Below are 23,815 nucleotides of genomic sequence, written 5' to 3'. Positions count from 1 at the left end.
TTTATTTACAGGTTTCTGTATGCATATATTCATATATTTGTGTGTTTGTTTGTGTAAATATATAATTTGCAATTTTTTATTTTTGTTTCTTATTGTTATCAACCATGCTATACACATTGAACCAAGTCAATGTTGAGAAATTCTGTTTATTACCATTGTTGACAACCCTGTTTATTAAAAACATAATAAAGTTTACGTCAAAAAAAATTGTTATTGAGATAGAGTTATTGACATATTCTTATTAACGACAACTTATTTACATTATGTGAAATAAGTTGTTTACATTTTAAGAGTTTTTATTTAAAAAAACAAACAAACAAACTTGGATCTATAAGCAGTGCGGATCTGTAGCGCAAAATGCGGAGGCCCCCCTGCAGGGATCACTGACGGGGCAAGCGATCACAAATTGAGGAGCGGGGAAGGGAGGCGGGGTGGAGCGACAACGCGGGGAAGCCTTCACAAACTGAGGAGCGATCACAAAGCGAAAGCGGCGAGAGCGTCAAAGTAGCCAGAAGTCATTAATTTTCAGTGAGAACCGGCGGCGAGAAACAGCGCGGCGCGTCTTCTCCGGTGTGAGCGTCGAGGAGAGTTGAAATCAAGTCAACTTTATGGTACGAGCTATGACTCGGTTCAATCAGAATGAAGCAATCCACCGCTTGAGAGAAGTTCAGAGAACACAGACCTGTGAACTTTGGTTCCGACCACAGTTGTTCCCAAGAGTTTGATTATTGCAGTTGCCGGATTTTCAATTATTGAAAATCACGCGGTGCGTGCCCTGCGGGCCCGTCCGCTACGCTACGGTCTATAAGGTTCTTTCTGTGGGCAAGTAAGCATTTTAAATGCATGCACGAGAACCAATCAGACTCAGCTTTCTTTGTCATTCCGCTGGACTGCTTCATTGACAGTGGGAAAGACCAGAAAGAAACATAAAGGGCCCTATTATACACCCGGTGCAATAAGGCGCAAGACCTGTTTGCCTTTGTGGACTCATGGGTGCTACAGTCTAGAAGAGAGGTGTGTTAAGGCGCATTGTTGGCGCGCTGCTATTTAGAGGAGCTAAAATAGACTGCTCAATAGACCAGCTGAAAGCAGGTCTAAAGTCCAGCGCAGAGCAAGTTAGTTGTGCGCCTCGCTCACATTGCTTAATACACACAGGATGTACAGAAATATCTTTACAAATAAAAAAAAGAATTAAAGGATTAAAATGTTACAAAATTATTATTTTCTACAAAAATATAAAAGCCACTGCCTCCAGGCATTTTTCAGTTCATTCATGACAATTTGCTTTTGTATAATGTTGTTATTATTATTATAATTATTATTATTATTATTTGTTATATGCATATTTATATTTGTTTTAATAAAAACAAGTTTAGATTTGTCCACCTGTCGGGTTTTGGACCATATGGGGCATAGCACGCGTGTTTCATATATCTCAGCTTTTTGACCACACATCATTATTATTGCTCATTTATTGCTTTGCTGGAAATCAGAACTGAATTTAGAAAAAGTTTTGAAACAAAATTGAGCTTAACAAATTAAATAAATTTTGTAAGCTAATAGTGTGCACAGCACCGTTCCTAATCCACAAAAGAGAGAAAGTTAGAGTAAAGGCCGATTGGAGAAGGCTCATTCTTTATCCTCTCGCTGCAGATGGTCAGTTTAACTGTTTTTTCACTAGTGAAGCGTTCAATTTTTACACCTACAAAGTCCGCCATGTAAATAGCAAATGCACCATGGCGCAACGCAACTGACTCTTAAAGAGATGGGAGATGAGACTGATTGGTTTATTCTCAAAACACACCCATTAAATTTTTAAGAGAATAAGCTCAACCCTGTAAGACCATGCGCCGCGGCGCAGGGCGTATTTTTCCATCCTTAAAATAGCAAAAGTGAATTTGGGCACACCCTTAATGCTTTTGCGCCCTGTGCTTCAGACTTTGTGTCTAGATCGTTAAAATAGAGCCCAAAATCAGAGTTGACTAAATAATGCCACGCCACACAAAATACTCAATTCATGGGGCATATAATTCAATAATTCAAATAAAGCATATAATTACATAAAATGAACATCTGCACTGGACAAAATATTTAGCACAGCCTTGTAGGCTTAATTTAAACAAGAAAAAATATTCATCCTAAAACATTAATTAAACGTTAGAAAAAGGAAAAACGTAACTTTTAAAACATCAACATATTGTTACAACACCAATAACACCGAACAGAGACATTTCTGAACTTAACATTAATATATCTAATGCGCAAAGAAATCTACTGCTAGGTTCACACCAAATCTGAAGAGAATATTTCCATCATGTCACTAGCTCGAGATTACTCATGGGATGTTTTCAAGTAAACTTGCAAAAAATGTGGTTAAGGCGAATTCTGTGCATTTGCTGTGCATATATAGTTTAATATAACATTAATTGCTGCATAACATTAAAACCCAGAAGTGTTTTTTGTACCATACTTGAGATGTTAAAGAAGAAAAACTAGAAGAAGAATTAGAATCTACACAACTAAAAGACGACAAGGGCATATAAAAAAACTACTAACCCACACAAATGCTCTAGATTCTATACAAGCAGAATATGGGTCATTCTCAATCTTAATGTATTGCTTGTTTCTTTAGATTTTTAATATACCATTAACATTTTTGGGAAATTAACATGTATAATTGGGATAATTATGTAACAATGCATTGACTTTAGTATGGTTGCCACCTTTAAAAATGTAGCTTCTAGAAGAATTTATCACAGGTGTAACAACTTTCAATTTCTAAAAATAAATACAGTATAATAGGTTAATCAAGCTGTCGTGCTCATTAGTATTAATGCCAACATGCTAATAAACGCTCAGTATCTATGGTTTAGCATATTAGCCTTTTTTGAGAGCAGACTTTGAGAATGACCCAGATCCGATGACTACTAAACACCACGCAGAGAGCCGTGAAGCGTTCACTGGAATCTCCAGAAAAGATGAGAAATACAGAAGAGGCAGTGCTGTGCATAAACAGGACAGGGCAGCACTAGATGTGTTGCTTTCAGTTTAATTTCCGTTAAATCTCATGTTTCCCAATTGTGTTAAACTTGTGTTGTACTGATAAATGTTCTATCCAAATAAGGACATTAACACATGCACCCGACTGCAGCAGAAAACTTCCCTTTCAGTTAGACTGTGAAGAATGATAACACGCTCTTAACCAAACACAAGAGCTTTTCTTTTGTATATTATCACATTGGAGCTGATAAACAGTATTCTGAACTATTTCAACTCTTACAGCTCTGAAACCCAAGAAAAGGGCCAGAACTACAGTAAAGGGAAACATCATATTGATGACATCATATAATTAAAATTTATTAGGATTATTTTTATTCATATTTGAATTGAAATTTGGCTCTTGAAGCAGTTATTAAAAGAGATTTGAGTTAGTTTGATGTGGCAAATGTTCTCCACCAAAACATCCTGCTCTAAAATTATGGGTTAAACTTTTTTTTTCCATGTACAGTATATGTGCACCCCAAATATTTCTACAAGATTCATTTCATTTCATAATATGCCATAATAGCATGCATTCATTCAAATATAGCAAATCTGTCTGGTTATATTACATTTTTACTGAGCAAAAATAAGTAATTATCATAATCTTTAGCCTGATTTACTGAAGACATATTGCATTTTCATCAAGTGTAAATAAAGTTTATATACCAAAAAAATCTATATTTAAAGCAAAAATCATTTGATGACGTATTAAAGGGGCCTTTCAGGATCACAGCAGTCCAAAATATTGATATTTATTTTATTTATCTAGTTAAACTATGCTTTTTACACATTTATCAGCAAAAAAAGTTTTTTATTTATTCATAAGATGAGTTTCTGAGTATGTTACAGTACTTTAATTCATTAATGTGTAAACAAAAAGGAAATCTTACCATATTTATCTAGAGAATTCAGTTTTTTTAGTCTTGCTATGACTTTTTTTTTTTTTTTTTGCATAGAAATGTTAACTGAAATATTTGTTTTCTATATTTCCTAAATATTCAAACACATTGACTTGCTATCTTTGGTAAAACAAACATTTACACTACAATTAACAATAAAAGATACAATAAACAAACTATTCATAAGAAAGTAAAATATTAATAGATAAATACAAAAAGAAAATATTAAACATAAATAAATAAATAAATAAATAAATAAATAAAATTTAATAAATACGAACTTTCACTTTTAATCTAAATTAGACTAACCCTCTTCAACTGAATTAAACTTGAATACTTTAATTTAATTTTGAATATTGAATTGTTTATTTTATTGAATGTTTTCTTTTATAATTTGTATTTTTTATACTGAAATAATATGAGCATTGTCATAGCATGTTAGCAAAACATGCACAAATTTGGATAATTATTTAATAGGTTTCAGTTTCTCTTCAAATTTGTTTAGTCTTGACTTTTATAATATGTAATGTCGATTATAGTGAACACAAATATATTGTCAGTTTTTGTTTATTGATTTTGTTTAAGTCAAGATGATTAGCCCTCTTGTAAGGTTTTTTTTTTCTTTTTCATTTGGAAGTATTTCTTTCCGGTATCAAATTCCATTAAAACAGCACTCTTCCAGCAGTCCTTACTTCATATTTTCATCCAATAATTGTCACGGGCCATGAACAATTTGTTGCTGAATGTAAGTGAGCTGCTGAACTGCAGTTAAAAGCCCCTTTCACACATACAGACCTTTCCGGAAAATTACCGGCAATTTTCCGGAAAGGTTGTATGTGTGAACAGGCCCTTTTTGAAAATACCGGTAAATTCGTTCTGGCTATTTTCCGGAAAGAGAAGTTGTAACATTACCGGCAATTTGCCAGAATGCTGCACTGTGTGAATGCAGAAGGAGGATAGCCGGAAAGAGCGCGTCCACGTCTAGAACGTGCTGACGTCAGACACCTGCTTTAGCCAATCAGAACAGTCAGACGCATTCACGCGCGCGCGGTTTATGAGAATAAAAGCCTTTGAATATTTTTCCAGACACATTTAGCTGCTAGATGTTAGTCAGATAACGTTTCTATGTTCCTTCTTAATGCTAACTGTGTAAATAATTATCGCTAAAATGTTTATCATAATCCGTTGTTTGTTTACCTTCAAGCTTTGCGTGTGCCCGTGAGCACCCATAGCGCCAGCACACACACACACATATCATGAACATGAACATGCGAAAGTGTTTCTCTATGTTTTCATTGGAGTTGTACTCAATACTGATCCATCCGAAGAATTTGTAGTCATTTTTTGAATTTACCGTTAAAGTCGTTCCGGAAATTTTCCGGATATTTACCGGTATCACTGTGTGAAAGGGGCTAAAGATTAATAATGATTGTTACGTTTCATCCATTTAATAGCCCCTTTCACACAGTGATACCGGTAAATATCTGGAAAATTTCCGGAACGACTTTACCGGTATATTCAAAAAAGCGCTGTTCACACAGGCGAGGACGTTACGGAAATTTTCCGGAAAAGAGCATTCACACATCCATTCCAAAATACCGGTAAATTCAGACATCATTCACCACAAATGAGCTTTAAACGGCTGCACTTGTGTTTGTAAACATTTGACTAAATTACAAACTCTGTGGATGATCAATATTGTGAACAACTTTCGCAGGATCACTTTCGCATGTCGAGATATTCATAATATGTGCATGTGCAGGCGCTCACAGGCACAGGCAAAGCTTGAAGGTAAACAAACAACGGCTTATCATAAGCATCTCATCGATGATTATTTACACAGTTGGCATTAAGAAGAACATATAAACGTGATCTGACTAACTTCTAGCAGCTAAATGTGTCTGGAAAAATATTCAAAGGCTTTTATTCTCATAAACCGCGCGGACGTAAATGCGTCTGACTGTTGTGATTGGCTAAAGCAGAAGTCTCACGTCAGCACGTTCTAGACGTGCACGCGCTTATTACGGCAATCTTCCTTCTGCATTCACACAGCGCAGCATTCCAGCAAATTGCCGGTAATGTTACAACTTCTCTTTCCGGAAAATAGCCAGAACGAATTTACCGGTATTTTCAAAAAGGACCTGTTCACACATACAACCTTTCCGGAAAATTGCTGGTAATTTTCCGGAAAGGTCTGTATGTGTGAAAGGGGCTAATAAACTCGTAACAACGGGTTCAGGCTTTTAAAAAGCTGTTAATCAAACTGTACTCGTGGGGCTCGGGCTGAATTCTGTCAGGCTCGGGCCCTATCGCGCCTAACTTTTATGGCCCGATTACAGCTCTAGTGGGGAGAACCCACCTCATGATTGTAAAGTGTTTTGGATGTATAGCCATACACGATAAATGTGCTATATAAATACACATATTACATTACAAAAACACTGAGTGAATCCAATGAACCCTTTGTTTTCAGTGAACAGGTGTGTATGCACAATTCTGAGAATGAATCTGACATAATTAAAAGATAAATCCCACCATGCAGAGAAGCAGCGCCGAGAATGACATGAAATGATTGAAGTGTAAAGTGACCCGTCACCACACCGCGATCGACAGAATGACACACATGACAGATTACACAAGGTCATTACGGTCCAGGTCAAACGGTGATCATTAAAACACGGATTTGAGAATGATCACTGCTTCATCACAGAGACGTTAGTATGATTGGCTGGTGGATATTAATGGCTCTTTCTATGTGTTGTTACCAGCATTTGACTATAGCCTGTCCGTCTGGAGTGTGTGAACGCTGCTGTACCTACAGACTGATGAGAACACAGGTTAAGGTAACACAGTCACGACGGCAGTGTGTGTATCAGCTGTTTGTGTGTGTGTGTGTGTGTATGTGTGTGAGTGCATGTGTAACAGCAGTGTATAAAGGTTTATCTGCAGTGTGTGTGTGCGTGTGTGTACGTGTATGTGTATCTGAAGTATAGGTGTATCTGTGGAGTGTGCGTCCGCGCACGTGTGTATCAGCAATGTATGTCTCTTATTGTGTTTGTGAATGTGTATCAGCAGTGTGCATAGGTTTATATGCGGTGTGTGTGTTTTTTCTGTATGTGTGCGTTTCTGCAGTTTGTGTGTGTGTGTGTGTGTGTGTACGCACTTTATAGGTGTACTCGTAGTGTGTGTGTGTGTTTATCAGCTGCATGGATAGGTGTATTTGCAGTGTGTGTCTCTGTGTGTGCATGTGTATCAGCAGTGTTCGTGTGTGTGTGTGTGTGTGTATGGCTGTTTAAATCATCAGTGTGTATAGGTGTATAGGTGTGTGTTTGTATCATCAGTGGGTATAGTTGTATCTGCAGTGTGTGTGTGTGTTTGTGTGTGTGTGCGCATGTTTATCAGCAGTTTGTATAGTTGTATATGCTGTGTGTGTGTAAAGGGTTATGCAGTGTGTGTGTGCGTGTGTGTGTGTGTGCGAGTGTATCAGCAGTGTGTATAGATGTAACTGCAGTGTGTGTGTGTGTGTGTGTGTGTGTGTGTGTGTGTGTGTGTGTGTGTGTGTGTGTGCATGCGTATCAGCAGTGTGTATAGATGTATCTGCAGTGTGTGTGTGTGTGTGTGTGTGTGCATGTGTATCAGCAGTGCGTATAGGTGAATCTGCTGTGTGTGCACGTGTGTCCATCTGTATAGGTTTATCTGCAGTGTGTGTGTACTGTATTTGTGTGTATAAACAGTGTTTATAGTTATAGCTGCAGTGTGTGTGTGTGTGTGTGTGTGTGTGTGTGTGTGTGTGTGTGTGTGCATGCGTAGCCGCAGTGTGTATATGTTTAAATTGAGAGAGTGTGTGTGTGTGTGTGTGTGTATCAGCAGTGTTTATACATGTATCTGCAGTGTGTGTTTGTGTGAGTAAGTGTGTGTGTTTATTAGCAGTGTGCAAAAGTGTATCTGCAGTGTGTGTGTGTGTGTGTGTGTGTGTGTGTGTGTGTGTGTGCGCGTCAAGTCATACCTGGAAGTGCTGATCCGCATCAGACTCCCCGATCTGCTGCAGGAGTTCACCGCTGGCCTGACCCACATTACCCGCTGCTTGCAGGAGGTTCTGTCGTGGCTGAAAACACACACACACATACACAGACACAGTCATATTATTAACATGTAATAACAATAAAGTACGAGTCAATATTACAGCAGCATTCACATTTAAAGTAACACACCAATATTCTTGTAGACAGCAGTTATTCATTCATTCATTCATTCTCTTTTCAGCTTAGTCCCTTTATTAACCTGGGGTCACCACAGCGGAATGAACCGCCAACTTATCCAGCACATGTTTTATGCAGCGAATGCCCTTCCAGCTGCAACCCATCACTGGGAAACATCCATGCACATTCATTCACACACATACACTACAGACAATTTAGCTTACCCAATTCACCTGTACCGCATGTTTTGGGACAAGTAGGGGGAAATCAGAGCACCCGAAAAAAAAAAACACACCAACACAGGGAGAACATGCAAACTCCCCACAGAAACGCCAACTGACCCAGCAGGGGCTCGAACCAGAGAGACACCAGTTATTGCCAGTGTTTTTATAGAAATGTTTGAAATGTAATTACATTTTTTTAAACAAGCTTGGGCCCTTTCCCAGAGATGGGTTGCATCTGGAAGGGCGTCCGCTGCGTAAAAACATGCTGGATATGTTGGCGGTTCATTCCGCTGAGGCGACCCCAGATTAATAAAGGGACTAAGCCGAAAATGAATGAATGAATGTGCTTGGGCCCATATATGTTTGTGTGGGAACTCGGATTTGAACTAAAGTTGCGCACATAAAGCAAGGATTGCATTGGTTACACGTTTGTATGAATATTGAAGTGTGTGCTGTTACAGGCCTAGCAATAATTTACAATACAGACCTCAGTGCTGGACGGCTGAGCAGTCTTGAGCATATCAGATACGGCACACGCCAGGTTCTTTGCAGCACCCAGAAGCTGCTGGCCATTTCCGCCCTCGTCCTCCATCAGCGCCGCCAGCAGTTTGACACCCTTGGACATCTCCGTCAGGTTGGAGGAGATGGTGGTGACGGCACAGCCCACAGCAGTGTAATCTGTCTCGGCCGGGTCACCTGAGAGACACAGGTTCAGGCAGAAACTACAGTTTAAAAAGTAGCGTTTCAGGTTAGCACATTTCTATGTGTTGACCATAAAAGCTGCTTAAAGGTCTTGTCAAATTCAAATAAAAATGTTTAGATGTTTTAGTTAGTTTTAAAGGGCCCCTATTATGTTTTTTTTGAAAATAAGCTTTTATGCAGTGTGTAACACAGCTCTAAGTGAATGAAAGCTTGTCACGATCGGTGAGGGAAAAAAAGGAGTGCAGACCCAATTGCAGAAAAAATGTAGAAATATTTATTATAAACTACAAATAAAAATAAAAGGCAAAACAAAACTACCCCGAAGGGGAAAACATGAATTAAAAAGGCAAAAACAAACTTGACAGGGCTGGCAGGACAAAACAGGACTAGAGACAACACGACAGGGTAATATTGACGACGAACTGACAAAGGACTGAAAACATGAGGGGGATTATAAAGCAAAAAGTAAATTGACACACAGGTGAACACGGCAAACTAATAATGAGTAAACAAGGAGGGTGGGACTAGACAATAGACGGGAGAGCGCATGACACAGAGAGACAATACAAGCCATGCGCTCACATAACACAACACTGAAGCACACGACAAAAGCACGTGACCACAATGTAAACACCGAGCCACGTGCTTTGACAAAAGACGCAAGACACGATGTGCTGTGTTTGTTCCTGTCATTATTCTGACGATTGACACAATAATCGTTGCTGCAACGCGGGATTTGCCGGCCATTTGCTAGTTAAGAGGCAGCAGAGACTATTATGGGACTTTGTCAGATTTTGACAGGGACATTTGTCAATAACTTTTATAGTTCAAATGGACCAGTTTCTTCCTCCTCCGGATCAAAACATGTAAGTGTCATCAAAATTGTTTCCTCGTTTTGTGCAGTTTGCAAAATATGTGTTTAATCGTGTGTTAAAAGTTGTAATCACCCAGCGTGGCTTGTAATCACATATCTATTATAGATCAGTGCTTGTACTGTATCTCTCAGGTTAAATCTGTATGGGGCTGTTCATGTATCGCGTCCAAAACCATGTTAAAAACTTGACGCGTACTTCTTTCAATCAGCGCAGATTAGTTTCGCGGTGCGCTAAGAAGGGGGTTGAGAACAAATTAATCGCTGAACAAATCATCAGAGTCGCTGGGATAATTAGGTAAAAATAAACGAATATAAGACAATGAAAGTGTTTTTGACCTTGCATGCATATCAGCATGTTGTTGGAGACCCCTAAAACCAAAATATGACGTTTTTAATGCAAAATGGTAAGGGTATCTAATAAGCTAGTGTGCTCCAAAACAGTGACCAAATTTGCATTTAGAAAATATAAACTTGATAAAATTATCCAAAGCTTGCAGTTTGTCAACTTCTGCCTAAAAAAAGTCAATCACCAATTTTTTTTTGTTTCTCATCAAATATTAACCAATCAAATGCTTTCGAGTATCTGACATGCCCTGCCCCCCTCAAGACACTTATCATTTGTTTATCATTTGATGCACTTGAGCTCAACCACTTTCACTGATAGAGCTGTGATAAAATCTAACCTCTATTGTCTTTTTTAAATCCCCCCCCTCTCATCATCAAACAAAAAAATGACATTTCAAAGCACTTCAGAAATTTCATTTTTGATTGTAGTGATAAGACAAACACAGATTTGAAAACAGTGAAGAGTCTATCTTTTTTTTTTATATTTTCAAAATTACAACAAAACATTATGTTTTTCTAAAACAGTGAGTGCCTTCTCTGTCTTCTGTCAACATGACTGGCAAACACTTCAGAAAAAAAATAATAAATCTCTGCAAATAATTACCACACAGAAACAAAACTTGAAATGTGCACTTTTAAAAGAACCAACTCTTTTCAGGGTTTCTCAGGATTTTTTTGAGTCAAATTTAAAACTTTTTAAAACCCTTACAAATGAAATTTTAGATTTATAGGTGAAATCAGAATTATTAGCCCCCCTTTGAAATTATTTCTCTTATTTTTTATATATATATTTCCCAAATGATGTTTAACAGAGCAAGGAAATTTTCATAGTATGTTTGATAATATTTTTTCTTCTAGAGAAAGTCTTAATTGTTTTATTTCGGCTAGAATAAAAGCAGGTTTTAATTTTTTTTTAAACACAATTTTACTCTTTTCCCATTTTAAAACTATACAATAACATGTCTTGTGATTTTATAGTCTTTATCCAAATGTATTAAGACTTGGCGCTCGAAGTAAAAGTAAAAATTGGTCATTACAGTTAAAATATCAACCAGAGGATGGCCACATCATTTGGTCATGTGATCAATTTTAGAAAATAGTTTTAGTAAAATGGAGCTAAAATGAACAACAGGTTTACATATGTCTCTAAACAGCACATGCACGCAGCGTCAGCAGTTTACTAACAGTATAATGATGCCTGCGTTTGTTTTCCTCCTTAAATGAAGAACAAAAAAGTCTCAGCAGGCACAAAATCAAATTCCTGCCCAGGCTCTACAGCGTCCAACACAACATCTGGCATGTTTCAGACGAAAATCATAGACAGACACAGTAGATGGACAGAAAATCCTTTACTCTCACTGAAGCTGGACATATTTTGCCTGCAAAACACTCAATTACGCACGAATCACAGTGTAAAGTTACACCATGAATTGTATATTCAGCAGAAAAAAGGTCTCGCAGTATAAACCACCCGCCGCAAAGATGTGAACGGTGAGATGTTGCGAGCGTCTCACCTGCAGTCAGATTGACCATGGAAGCAGTTCCCGCAGTGATGGCATCCACCTGAGAGTGAATCTCGTGTTTGGACTCATCCATTTTGTTCTTCCTCCAGGCTTGAGATGCCTGAACAAGAAGAGACACAGGATTTTAGTTTATTTAACAAAATAAATAGTTTTTTTGCAGTTTTTTTCTTCTGTTTTCGAACTTTCAGGGTCAAAAACACATTGAAGGAGAAACCATTTTCCAACAATGTCAATCCTGATTACAAGGGTGATTATTAGGGATATTAGAATTTCACTGTACGATAATACCTCGGTATGAATGGCACGGTACGGTATTTATTGAATAATTTACAGGAAAAACTAAACTAATGAAAAGACTCGAAAAAAGTGCCAAAAGTGTTTATTTATCTTAGCACTGAACATATCAATGACATACAAATTAGCCATCTATCTGTAAGTTTCGAAACAGGAACTTCAATTTTTCAATTTTAACAACAAAAAACTATTAAACCATATAAAAAAAAAATAAAGTTTCAATTTAGTATTGTTGAAAACTCATCACATTCAACATTTAATCACCCACTTACTTAGATAGAGATGGGTTTTTTAAGGAAAATGATCATATAACTATAATCTGGTAAAAGCTGGGATCTCTGGACATGTTCCCTGCAACAGAAAAAAAACCTCTCATTTGGGACTGAGGTTTCTGGGACAGAGAGATATGATTTAGCCAAGGTTGACAGCAGTGGGTAACGTTGTGCATTGTCTTTCCACCACTTAAGAGGACAAGCCATGAGTGAGATAGAGGTCTCTTTGCGGTACAAGTCAACGTCTGCATCAATCTAACAAGTGTGCTGTGTGCTGCAGTCCCCATGACTGTTTTTAGTCGTATTCCCTGATTCATATTTCACCACAGACTGGCAGTGCCTGCATACTGTTTTTTTCTTTGTCTGTCACATTTTCTCCTTTTTCGTATGTTTTTACAAAGAAACCGAAATGCTTCCACACATCCGATTTAAAACTCGCTTTAGGTTCGATCATTCCCAGCTCTTTTTCTTCCCCGCTACTAGCAACACACTCCTTTTCCGCATTACTGGATCTGTAGTGACAACAGACCGCAAAGGATGATGGCCACGCCTAGGCTGATGGGAATTGTAGTTCCCGCTACCTCCCGTTCGCTTCATTCGCCTAAGCAAACTTTTCTCAGAAATATAGTTTTATTGAGTTTTGCGCCTACGGTAATATTAAAAAAAATGACTCTTGCGGTATGACGGTATTTACAATATTGTTACATCCCTAGTGATTAAGCTTAAGTGTGTTCTAATTTGCACTCTTAAAGCAACCTTGGAATCTTTGATTTTTTTTTGGACTGTTTTAATGCTTAAATTAAATGTTTGTTATTAAATGTTACTATCTATAGGGCCTTATAAAATCTTACATCATCTCAAATTTCATTCAACTTTCTCAACTTTACTTGATTCAATTTTAAAGCTCGAACTAGGGTTTAATAATCTTAGGGTGCTTTCACACCTGTGAATAGATTCAGTTGTTCCGAAACAGAGATTACAAATGTTACATTGTTGCTCTTTGCTCTTGGAGTGGTTCGCTTTTACACTGCAAAGTTTCTAATCGGACCAAAAGAGCTAAAACAAGTCACGTGTGAGTAAACTCTCTTCGCATTGATCAGAGTGTCAGGTTTATTTTGCAGAGTCCTGCTCAGCTGTCAGGAGAGGTGGTGGTTTGGTGGTGTTTGACAAGGTGAGCGCGACGTGTCTGAAGAGTGAGGAGAGATGCGGTGGGGAGGGGTGAGAAGGGTGCGCGACGTAGCCTATTTGAGGACTGGGAGGGAGACGCGAGATTAACGGGAGATTATCATTCGTTTGCGCCCTACTCATAATTCTCTCTTCATATAGCCGTATGCCTATTACATATCCATAAAACACAGTGATATAACTGAGTTCGGATCGTATCGCTTTCTCACTGCAATCGATCAGCTCCAGAGTTCGTTTCAATCGAGCCGAGAGCACTTCATTCAAGAGATCTCGGAGCGATTGATTTGGCGTAGATCCAAGAGCGATTGGTGGTTTCACATATGCCAAACGAACTACACTAACTGGGCAAACGAGACAGGTTCCGAAACAAAGTGTAGGTATGAAAGCACCCTAAGAGCACTCTAATAAAATTCAGTCCAAAACCTTAACAACTTTATATTTACATTTGGGATGCTCATTTCGGTTTATTTTGTAAACCGACAACTGCCACTCCTTAACTGAACATTAACAGTTAAGTGATCAGATTAATTTCAAAATATTATTTAATAAAAATAAAAGAAAACTGATGTGTCTATTTTGTGTGACACTTTAAATATTGAGTTTTAAAATACTGATTTGCTTAAACATGCAAACAGCAGCATACACAACATAACAGAACATCTTCACGCACCAGTGCAGTGTTTCCAACAGCATAGAGAAAAATAATAAACTTAATAAAACGAATAGAATAAATAGTCCTGCTCTAGATATTTATAACTTAAATGACACATTTTGATTACAAAGCAAAAACACTGACTGAATCCGTTTTAAGAACCGACATATGCTGTTTGTTCAATCATGTTTTTTTCTTCCATCAAATAAAAATATCAGGCTATTAAATCAATCGCTCCACGGAAAATATGCATTTAATTAAGGCTCCGCTGTTATTATTACTTCACAAAACACAACATTTTCAATAGAAGTCATTAGATTAAAGATTTTGTCTTATGATTATGATTAATTTCTCACTTATGGTGCATGTGTGTGCGCACTGCGTGTGATGAAAGATAATGGACCTCATGGCTCATATGTTGACTTTTTGTAGAACAATTTTTTGTTTGCATAAGATATTGCATTCATTTGCATACATGTTTTGTAAGCTATAAAATGAAAGCCTTAGTTTGGTGCAGAGTTATTCATTATGCAAGAATCAAGAAAATATTTGGATTTATTTGATTCGTAGATTATGTAGGCTATTTTAAAAAGTGATTTAATATAAGAACTTTTAATAACTGTAATTTTCCAAATGGAAAAAAGGTTGGTTTGTTGGTTGTACTATAAATCATCAATAGCCTATTTGTTGAGTTTATGACGCCTCCAGGCAGCAGAGAAGCCATCAGCATCAGCGCTGGTTTGTGTCAACACGTCTGTGTCGAACTGTGACCAGAAAGTTTCTTCTTTCATTTTGCTTCTTTGGCAAAATACATCTGTAGCCACGTGTGGCTCCACGTGTTACCGTCCCGCGAGTTAACAAATTTGTGTTGCACATTTAGGGGCCGATCACAGCGAACGCGCTTTCCGTTCCAAAAACGCAAGGGCAAGAATAAAAGAAGTGCGATGCTCTTTTTTTATGCCACCAGGAAACGACTGAATAAGCTGAGCCTTATGGTGCATGTGTGTTGCTGTCTATGTTTTTATAATTATAATATTTAATAACATTGTGATATTCAAGATTTGCAAAGTCATACAGCTTTGGAAAACTTGAAACAGCGACCACAAGTCTCCCCTCCAAAAGTTTGTGACAACACAAACCTACTGTCACCTGAATGGAAACCCCGCCACTGCTTTCATTTGATTAAAGAATAAAAACGATGCAACTGACGTAACACGGTTTTTCCACTCAAGCACACGGTGCTCAACGGCAAAACACGAGGCGCACATAGCGCATAAGCAGCGCGTAAAACACTCACGGCTGTTAGTAAACCATTCCAAAGTTGCGTCTCTCAACGCAAAAAGCGTGTTCGCTGTGATCGGTCTCTTATGCAGCCAAACTTTAAAAATATATAAAATTATATTATTGAACCGTTTAACTGATACTATTAATGAGTTAGAAACACACCCTTTCGGTTAATGGTTAATCGATTATTTTGAGCATCGCAAACTTAACAAATTTTTTACATTTTAATGAAATTTGGTGTCAGTTCTGACAAATTTATAATCAAAATATGCTTACTGACATAATCAAATATAATATTTGAATGTGATAGTTATAGCAACTCTGTTAATAGTTTTTTATTTTACTATAATAATTATTCTTATATAGTACAATATTATTATACTATAATATTATAGTATCGTTTCCTTTTTATAACCGTAATAACAATAGTAATAATAGTGATAATAGCAGTAGTGATAATAAAAATAGTAATAATTAAATAATATTAATATTAATAATAATAATAATAATAATAACAATAGTAGTAATAAAATAATAAAAACAATAATAATAATAATAATAATAATAATAATAATATTAGAGGAGCATAAAACACTTTTAATGCGTACATTTTTGCCCCACTGTAATTTTAAAAACAAAAATGACAAACAGAATGTAGAAAATTATATTTAAAAGCATCTCACCGAATCAGTCCCCAGTGGAGGCAGGGCATCAAACTCATCAAGAGAAGCCTGAACCGCCTGTACTGCCTGCATGCTGGAGTTAATGGTGCCAGTTAAAGCCTGCTGAGCTGAAGTCTGCAACACAAAACACAGACACCTCACTGTACTGTACAGCACAAACTTCACACATGGTAGTATTTTCTCCGCTCAGTGTAGTTTCAGGTACTGTGGTGAATATCTGACCAGAGGGGGCATATGTCCTCTGTGCATCTGACCGCTGGTGATGTGCTGTTTGGCCTGTGGCATTGAGCCCATCTTCATGCTCTCTGGACCTCCAGCACCAGATCGGATGATGGCCGGTAGAGCGACAGAACCCGTCTCCACCTTCCCCATCTTATTAAACTGCTGCTGAAGAACTGTTGACCTGAATTGGACGTTACACATTACCATCAGAACTGACATTTCATACAAACATACGTCATTTTTAACTATGTAAAAGGTTTATTTCAGCGCCCTATGTGAACCTGAGACGAGGAGACATATAGAGAAACTAATCGATATCAGTCAATATACAACAGTTCTGTCTGGTTCTTGAATCTGATTGGCTGATAGCTGAGTGATATTCTGCAAATAACAGCACTCGTCCAGCCTCTTCACCCTTCACCTATGTGTATTACTCCACCCACATACAGCGACAAGCAGAGGACACTCTACAGTTTGACAAATATTGCTGCTGTTGGACAACAATGCACTTTGGAAATTTTTTAGGTGAAAATGTAGTTGTTTAGATAGCAACTATGCAGTTTAGTTATAAGAATAGTGCCTATTTTATATATTTATATTGTCTGAGAGACAGCGTGTCAGCGGCTATTAGCCTGTCATTGAGCAGAACAAAGATTGTTGACAGAGATGGTGACAGACACCGCATAATAAGCCCTTAGAAGAGAAAAGCATTGTGTTAGTGTTATTCCTAACTACAGCGGATCAAATCAATATAAAACTGGTAAGTGACTTTCTAAGTCGATCTCTCTCTTTTGTATGTTGCAGTTCTGTATTTATGCTATAGTAATTGTAGTGTATTGAGTGCGAGATGGGACTCGCATATCAGGAATGTATGTATTTTGTGTTGGCCAAAAGTGTATTTTGTGTTTGTATAACCCTGAGTTACTTTTTGGTTGGTCATCTGTTTCTAATTTGTTGCCTGTTTTCGTTACTGCGGACTAGTTCAGTAAACAGAAAGAAAGAAGAAATGCCCGCATGTGTTCAGTGTTTTTCCTTATCGCAAACACAACAGTAACCTGGTTGTGACTGCGCTGCTTCGATTTTTTCAGGGTTAATTATTGGGATATCACGATTGCAACAGAGAAATACTGGGAAATATCTGTTTCTGTGTATCCAGAATGCAATGAACTATTAAAGGGGCTCACTTTTTCGGAGAGACGGAGTCCTCCAACATGGTTGACTCTTCATCTCCCTCCAGGCCGAAGTGATCTTTGCTCTTTTTCTGCAGAGGAAGAGGTTTTCAGACACAGTGACTTGAGGAAAGATGCTTATGAAAAGAACCTGAAAGAGGCATTTAGTTGCCAGAGCAGATTGTTTCATTCTCAGTTGCTCAAACATGGAGGTTTGTTGAGGAATTCCTCATAATGTAGAGAACCAGCAGCAGCAATTTCACATGGACACGATACACAACCATTCAAAATAAGACTGATATGAAAAAGAGCTGCTTAGTGACAGTACTGCACAAATGCATAGGAAATTATGAACAGTGCCTACAAAAGTGTAAAGGGGGTCACGAGATGCGGCATGCGTTTCAGAAATGAAAACATGGGTTTCTATCAGTGTACACACACTGGCGCTGCAAGTCGGCTGCTGTCCGCGGTGCCCAGCTACAATTCAGGAAACTTCATATTTCTGCCGCGTCACAGAGCGCCATCTGAATAGTTTCATTTTAAATAGTATGCGAATGTGTGCGTCTGATGTGCGATACTTTCAACTGTCATGTGCATGTGCACTTAACTCAAGATATATCTAGCAACAGAATTGTTGTGAAACTTGCTTGATGGTTATAAAGTATGCTCATTTGGATAATCTATTATTGTTTTCTTTATTTTCAACTTTTTAAAATGTCCATCTGTCTTAGTGTGTTGATACAGAAGTCAGAATTTTTAACGGAGAGTTTTTTTTAACACATTTCTAAACATAATAGTTTTAATACCTCATCTCTAATAACAGATTTATTTTAAATAGGCAAGTTTATGTATAACCATGGTTTGTACGGTAGACTATCAAGAAAATACATGCTTAAAGGGGCTAACAATTTTGACCTTAAAATGGTTATTAAAATTTTTTTAAATTAAAATTAAATTCTAGCCAGAATAAAACAAATAAGACTTACAAAATAAGACATACTGTGAAAATTTCCTTGCTCTGTTAAACATCATTTGGGAAATATATATATAAAAAAAATGAATAAAAAAATTCAAAGGGGGCTAATAATTCTGACTTAAACTATACTGTATGCATGTACCATGAGCTCCTAGTGTGCTTGCACACATCTGGCGAATAATGTTAATTTTGATGTTGTTGTTCATGCAAATCAATAGAGCCATTTGGAAAACCTGCAGATGATGGATTCTGTGGTTTTCACTATAGTAAAATCTTTGAATTAAGAATGTGTAATATTTATTATCTATGATAATATTGTAATTTTTGTAACAATGTGCATGCTATTAAGTAAGGCCCAATCCCAATCCTAGCCCTAAGCACTTCGTTTTGCACTTGTGTTCATGTGAAGGGGTAGGGGTGTCCCAATTCTCTTTAGCATCAAGGCGTAGGGCTAAGGGGAAGAGCTAGATACCCCTTCAAACTGAGATTTTTCAGGACCACAATCGAAACCAAGGGGTAAGAAAATTTCCCAGAATACACCAGCTACAACGGCAGGGTAGCTGAACCCGGAGGTAAGGAGATCCACAAATTAGTTTGTTTTGTCATTATTATGAATTTTTACAACAAACAAGCACATGTTTTGTAAATAAAAATGTAAAATGTAAAATGTATTCTAGATTCTATTTGTAAAACATGATATAGTAATGTAATATCACACAAGTAAAAGTGTAGTCAATAGTAGGCAAGTTATGTTTTAGTCAAAATATTTGTTCTTTTCTTTTTCTTAGACTTACGCCAATAAAACGTTTCCAAATAAAGCTTTAGCAGAACATTTGTGCAATACTGGGCAGCAATGTGGTGTTTTGTTATTAAATTAATCTGTTTTTGAACAAATCACTGATTTAATGATCCTTTTAATTGTTCAATAGAGTAAATTTCATTTAGATTGAATCATTTGAATGAATGAATCACACATTATAAGCGGAATTTTACCTCCTCTTGGTGGTTTTGGTCTTATATCTATTTAAACATGATAGGAGAGGCCCTATTTATATACAGAAAACATTCTGGTCAATGCTGCACACCCCTGAGAAGTCATAGCGTGTTACCTTTTTGAGAATGATGTCAATGTATCCAGCAATGAGTTGTGCAATCTGTTCTCCTTCAGTGGTCTGAACTGAGTAGTAACCATCCTGATAGTCTCCAAAGTCCTGAAGAGGAAAGAGTACACACATGACATGTAACTTCGAATGGTAGGTAAAAATTACAGCACAAATAATACAGCAAACTACTGATCATTTCTCTCAGAAGTGCATGCTTTTCCGTATTAAAATGTCTCTATGATTTTAAAATTCCACCTGTTATTTAGTCTATTATGTAGTTTGCAAATGTAAAAGTGTTACTTTCCCACCAACGAAAGAGCCAATTTTGAAACTTTAGATGAGACAACCCCAAAACATTACGCATTTCTAAATGTGAGTGGGCTTGACAAACCACCTGCAGAAAACACACTCTTTCATCTCTGACACTTTAACTGACACTCACACCAGTTTTGCTCATTTGCACCAGATTTCTTACATTCTCTAAACAAAAAAACACGCATTTATGAAGTGTGGTCACCCTGCTTGATAAACCACCTGTCGAAACACACTTCTCTCTCTCTTTATATATACAAAAAAACTCCTGCCTCCTTACTCTAGCACTTAATTCTCTGAGCACTAACAGTTCCTTTGTATAATAGGACTTTATGTGTGTATTATTTCTTCTTGCTAAAGCGCTGAATGCCTCCTCAATTGTGGACAACAGCATCAAAGCATCTGCTAAATGATTAAATTTAACAAATTGTAACTATTTTGTCAGTAACTGAACAAATCTACATGCTGTAAATATCTGCATAAGCCTAAAAAACAAAAAGCTGTGTTGTATATTTGCATAATTCTTTTATATTCTGTCAACATTTTGAAAAGCTGTTGTTTTCTGACCCTGAAATACATTTGCATGCACTTTCAAGCCAAATCTTTAGACTAAGTCTTTGAACAAACTATTTCAGTGCGATGCACTGTATGTTATGAGAGGAGTCGATGAAACGTATCTTGGTTTGAAGAGAGTTGAAAGACGGAAGAAACTGTCCGGTAACTTAAGCAACTCGGCCTTAAGATGATCAATATGTCTGTAACCAGAGCCTAAATACCGAATCACTGCTGTGATTCCTCATAATGCAATAACAACAAGCCAAAACATCAGATCCATACATCTTCCTGATTTACAGAGACAGCCTTGATTATTGCTTCAGTTTAGTCTATTACAGGGCTGCAGACTTGGACCAAATGCTCCCATTTTGCAAAATGAATGATTACTGATGTAAACTATTGAAGTGATGCCATATTATCATCGGTATTACCTGATTATAATCATATTAACATCAACACAGGTCAGGTAACCTATTGAATTAAACTATTTTTTTAACATAAATATTTTACAAATAATTGTAATAAAATAAAGCATTTAAATAACTATTAAACACAATTATTACTAATTAATTGCTCACCTTAAAATAAACTAAAACTGTTAGTAGGAATGCAGTAATCCTAATATTTAGTTTTTTGTTTTTCCCAAAGTGTGAAAATGTTTTTATAATAGTGTATTTTTTTTTAAATTGCTGTTTTTATTATTAACATTAGGAACTGCTTTCTTGTATTATTTGCTACTTTGTCAAATGAATGAACTGCAATTCTACATGTCCTTTTGTTTGATCATTTGTTTGGGCCTTCTCAGAGGTAATGCAAGACTCTTATCAGGTGCTAAAAAAATATCGCCGTTAATCTATTCTCAAAGTCGGGTTGGGAGCTGGGTCTGTTCTGCACAAGCTATGATGGCTTTCACCTTGATATTTTAGCGCAGATGTATTGGCGGAAGTTTTTTTCATTCCATTTGTTGTGAGTTAATAAATTCCAAAACACTCTCACCAGTTCTTACTCCTTATTTGCGTCTAATACCCCAGTTTGTCAGGGGGCATGAATGAAATGTCCAGGAGTGAATGTGAAACTGCCAAACTGCAGTTAAAAATCACCCAAAATTACAGGAAACTCTTACATGAAAGCATGTCACGTAAACACCTTAATTATATTAGTGTCTATTAAGGTCAATAACTAGATTACAAATGTCCATGTGAGCGTAGTCAGTAGTGTCTTTGAAGTAAGTGTAAGATCCAGAAGGACATCCTGCTGATTTGATTCAGAAGGGCATTTTTTAATCAGACGGATCACCGATTTGACTTTCATTCACCGTCATTCATTTAAAAAAGCACCCGGTTCATTTTATTTGTATATGTTTTACTCGAACGTATAAACTCTACAGCTGCCTGGTAAGTTAGATGTGCAGCTAACATTAATTAAATTCACTCTAGTGAACAGCATCCATGTTAGCATGTCATGTCTGATGTGGAAATTTCACAGTAGGGATACACACTGGTTCGAAGACTCGTTCTCGCCACCTACAGTGAACATCCACGCTAAAATATCAAGGTAAAAGTCATAATAGCTTGCGTAGAACAGACAGACCCAGCCCCTAACCCAACTTTGAGAATAGATGAACGGCGATACATGTATATATATATATTTTTTTTTTTTAATCGCCCGATAAGAGTCTCGCGTTAACGCAGCATGTTATCGCCGATAAATACCCACCAATACATTTTATATATATATATATATTTATATATATATATATATATATATATATATTTTTTTTTTTTTTTTTTTTTTTTTTTTGTGGTCCTAAGAATGAAATCATAAAAAAGAATTAATATACGAAATAAATAATATTTATAAACATATCTCTCATTTTTATCGTCATGTAACTATAAAATGTGCCCCGTGAAAACATAATTTTGCTTTGTTTTTTTAAAGGCTTAATACTAGTCGTTATTCATTGCTGTTTAAAAAAAAATGACTTTTTTTAATCTATAGTTTATATAGTTTATAGGTTATAGATTTAATCTATAGTTTAGGACACAAATCTGTATAATGGCACAAGTATTACAAAAAGGAGGTGTAAAACATTGCTGACGTCCTCATTTCTTAAAAAGCTTATAAATCACACAGAATGAGTTTATTTCAGAGAGCTGTACACAGTCTCCTGTGATGGTTGGGTTTAGGGGTAGGGTGGGGTGAGGGCAATACAATATACGGTTTGAACAGTATAAAATGAATGGAAACCTATGTAATTTACCCACTTTTCAAAAAAACAAACGTGTGTGTGTGTGTGTGTGTGTGTGTGTGTGTGTGTGTGTGTGTGTGTGTGTGTGTACGTGTTTTTGTGACATATCAGGACACAAATCTGTATAATGACATGGGTATGACACAGGTATTACAAAAAGCAGGTGAAATATTAGGGCATTGGTGACGTCCTCATTTCTCAAAAAGCTTATAAATCCTAGAGAATGAGTTTAATCAGAGAGTACAGCTGCACACTGACTCCTGTGATGGTTGGGTTTAGGGGTGGGTGGGGTGAGGGCAATGTAATATACGGTTTGGGCAGTAAAAAATGAATGGAAGTCTATGTATTGTCTCCACTTTTCACAAAAACAAACATGTGTGTGTGTGTGTGTGTGTGTGTGTGTGTGTGTGTGTGTGTGTGTGTGTGTGTTTGTACCAGAGTGAAGCTCTTAGGAGAAGCTGCCCAGCGTTTGATGTTGGTCAGACTCCACTCCTGAATCACCTCTTTGGTTTTCTCATCCACTCTCATCACACTCTCTTTAGTGATGCCCAACAAACGCGGCACGAGCTTATTCTTTCCTTTCATTTTTTCCTGCAAAGAGAAAAGTCAATTACCAATGGCACAAGAGATCAGGATAACACTATATTCCTAATTCATATCAGAACGAAATCGTTACCTTGACTAAGAAGAAGGACACTCCGTATGTTTTCAGAGATCTGGCTAGTTTGACGTAGTTGACTTTGGCCTCGATCTCGGTCATGTTTTGACAATTTTTGTGTGCCTGTAAATAAAAAATGTATCATTTAGTTTGGTTTCAACAGTAATACATGAGGAGGTTTGGATTTTCATGCTTATTCATCAGCAGTTGGTAATGTAAACTTTACAGTTGTTTACCATGTTTTCACACAGGGACATAAGATACATACAAAAATATTTTTTATTATACTTTTAGTGATCTGCTTAAGGTAGGTCAATTTATTTTTTTGCTTTTGATGAAGCAGCATTCAACTTAAGCTCTTTAGACCATGCTGCTGACCGTTTCTCAGAATTTC

General features: G+C 36.9%; 1 protein-coding gene across 5 annotated transcripts in view; it reads right to left on the bottom strand.

Annotated features, from left to right (window-relative positions):
- Positions 1-23,815, bottom strand: part of tln1 (talin 1) — a 207,001-nt gene that overhangs the window by 102,992 nt on the left and 80,194 nt on the right. For 2 of the 5 annotated variants that reach the window (XR_012385895.1, XM_005155499.6), the window contains exons 9-18: positions 23,440-23,544; positions 23,199-23,354; positions 19,655-19,756; positions 17,585-17,661; positions 16,401-16,581; positions 16,179-16,292; positions 11,800-11,908; positions 8,852-9,060; positions 7,948-8,046; positions 6,707-6,763 (exon numbers count right to left, since the gene is read on the bottom strand). Coding sequence is in view for 3 of the 5 variants with exons in the window: in XM_005155499.6 (XP_005155556.2) it covers positions 6,707-6,763; positions 7,948-8,046; positions 8,852-9,060; positions 11,800-11,908; positions 16,179-16,292; positions 16,401-16,581; positions 17,585-17,661; positions 19,655-19,756; positions 23,199-23,354; positions 23,440-23,544 (1,209 nt within the window). In the remaining 2 variants the exon portion in view is untranslated. 5 annotated transcript variants of the gene reach the window in all.

This window comes from Danio rerio, chromosome 10 (assembly GCF_049306965.1).
Source record: "Danio rerio strain Tuebingen ecotype United States chromosome 10, GRCz12tu, whole genome shotgun sequence".
NCBI classification, from domain to species: Eukaryota; Metazoa; Chordata; class Actinopteri; order Cypriniformes; family Danionidae; genus Danio; species Danio rerio.
This window is presented reverse-complemented; position numbering and strand designations above follow the sequence as displayed.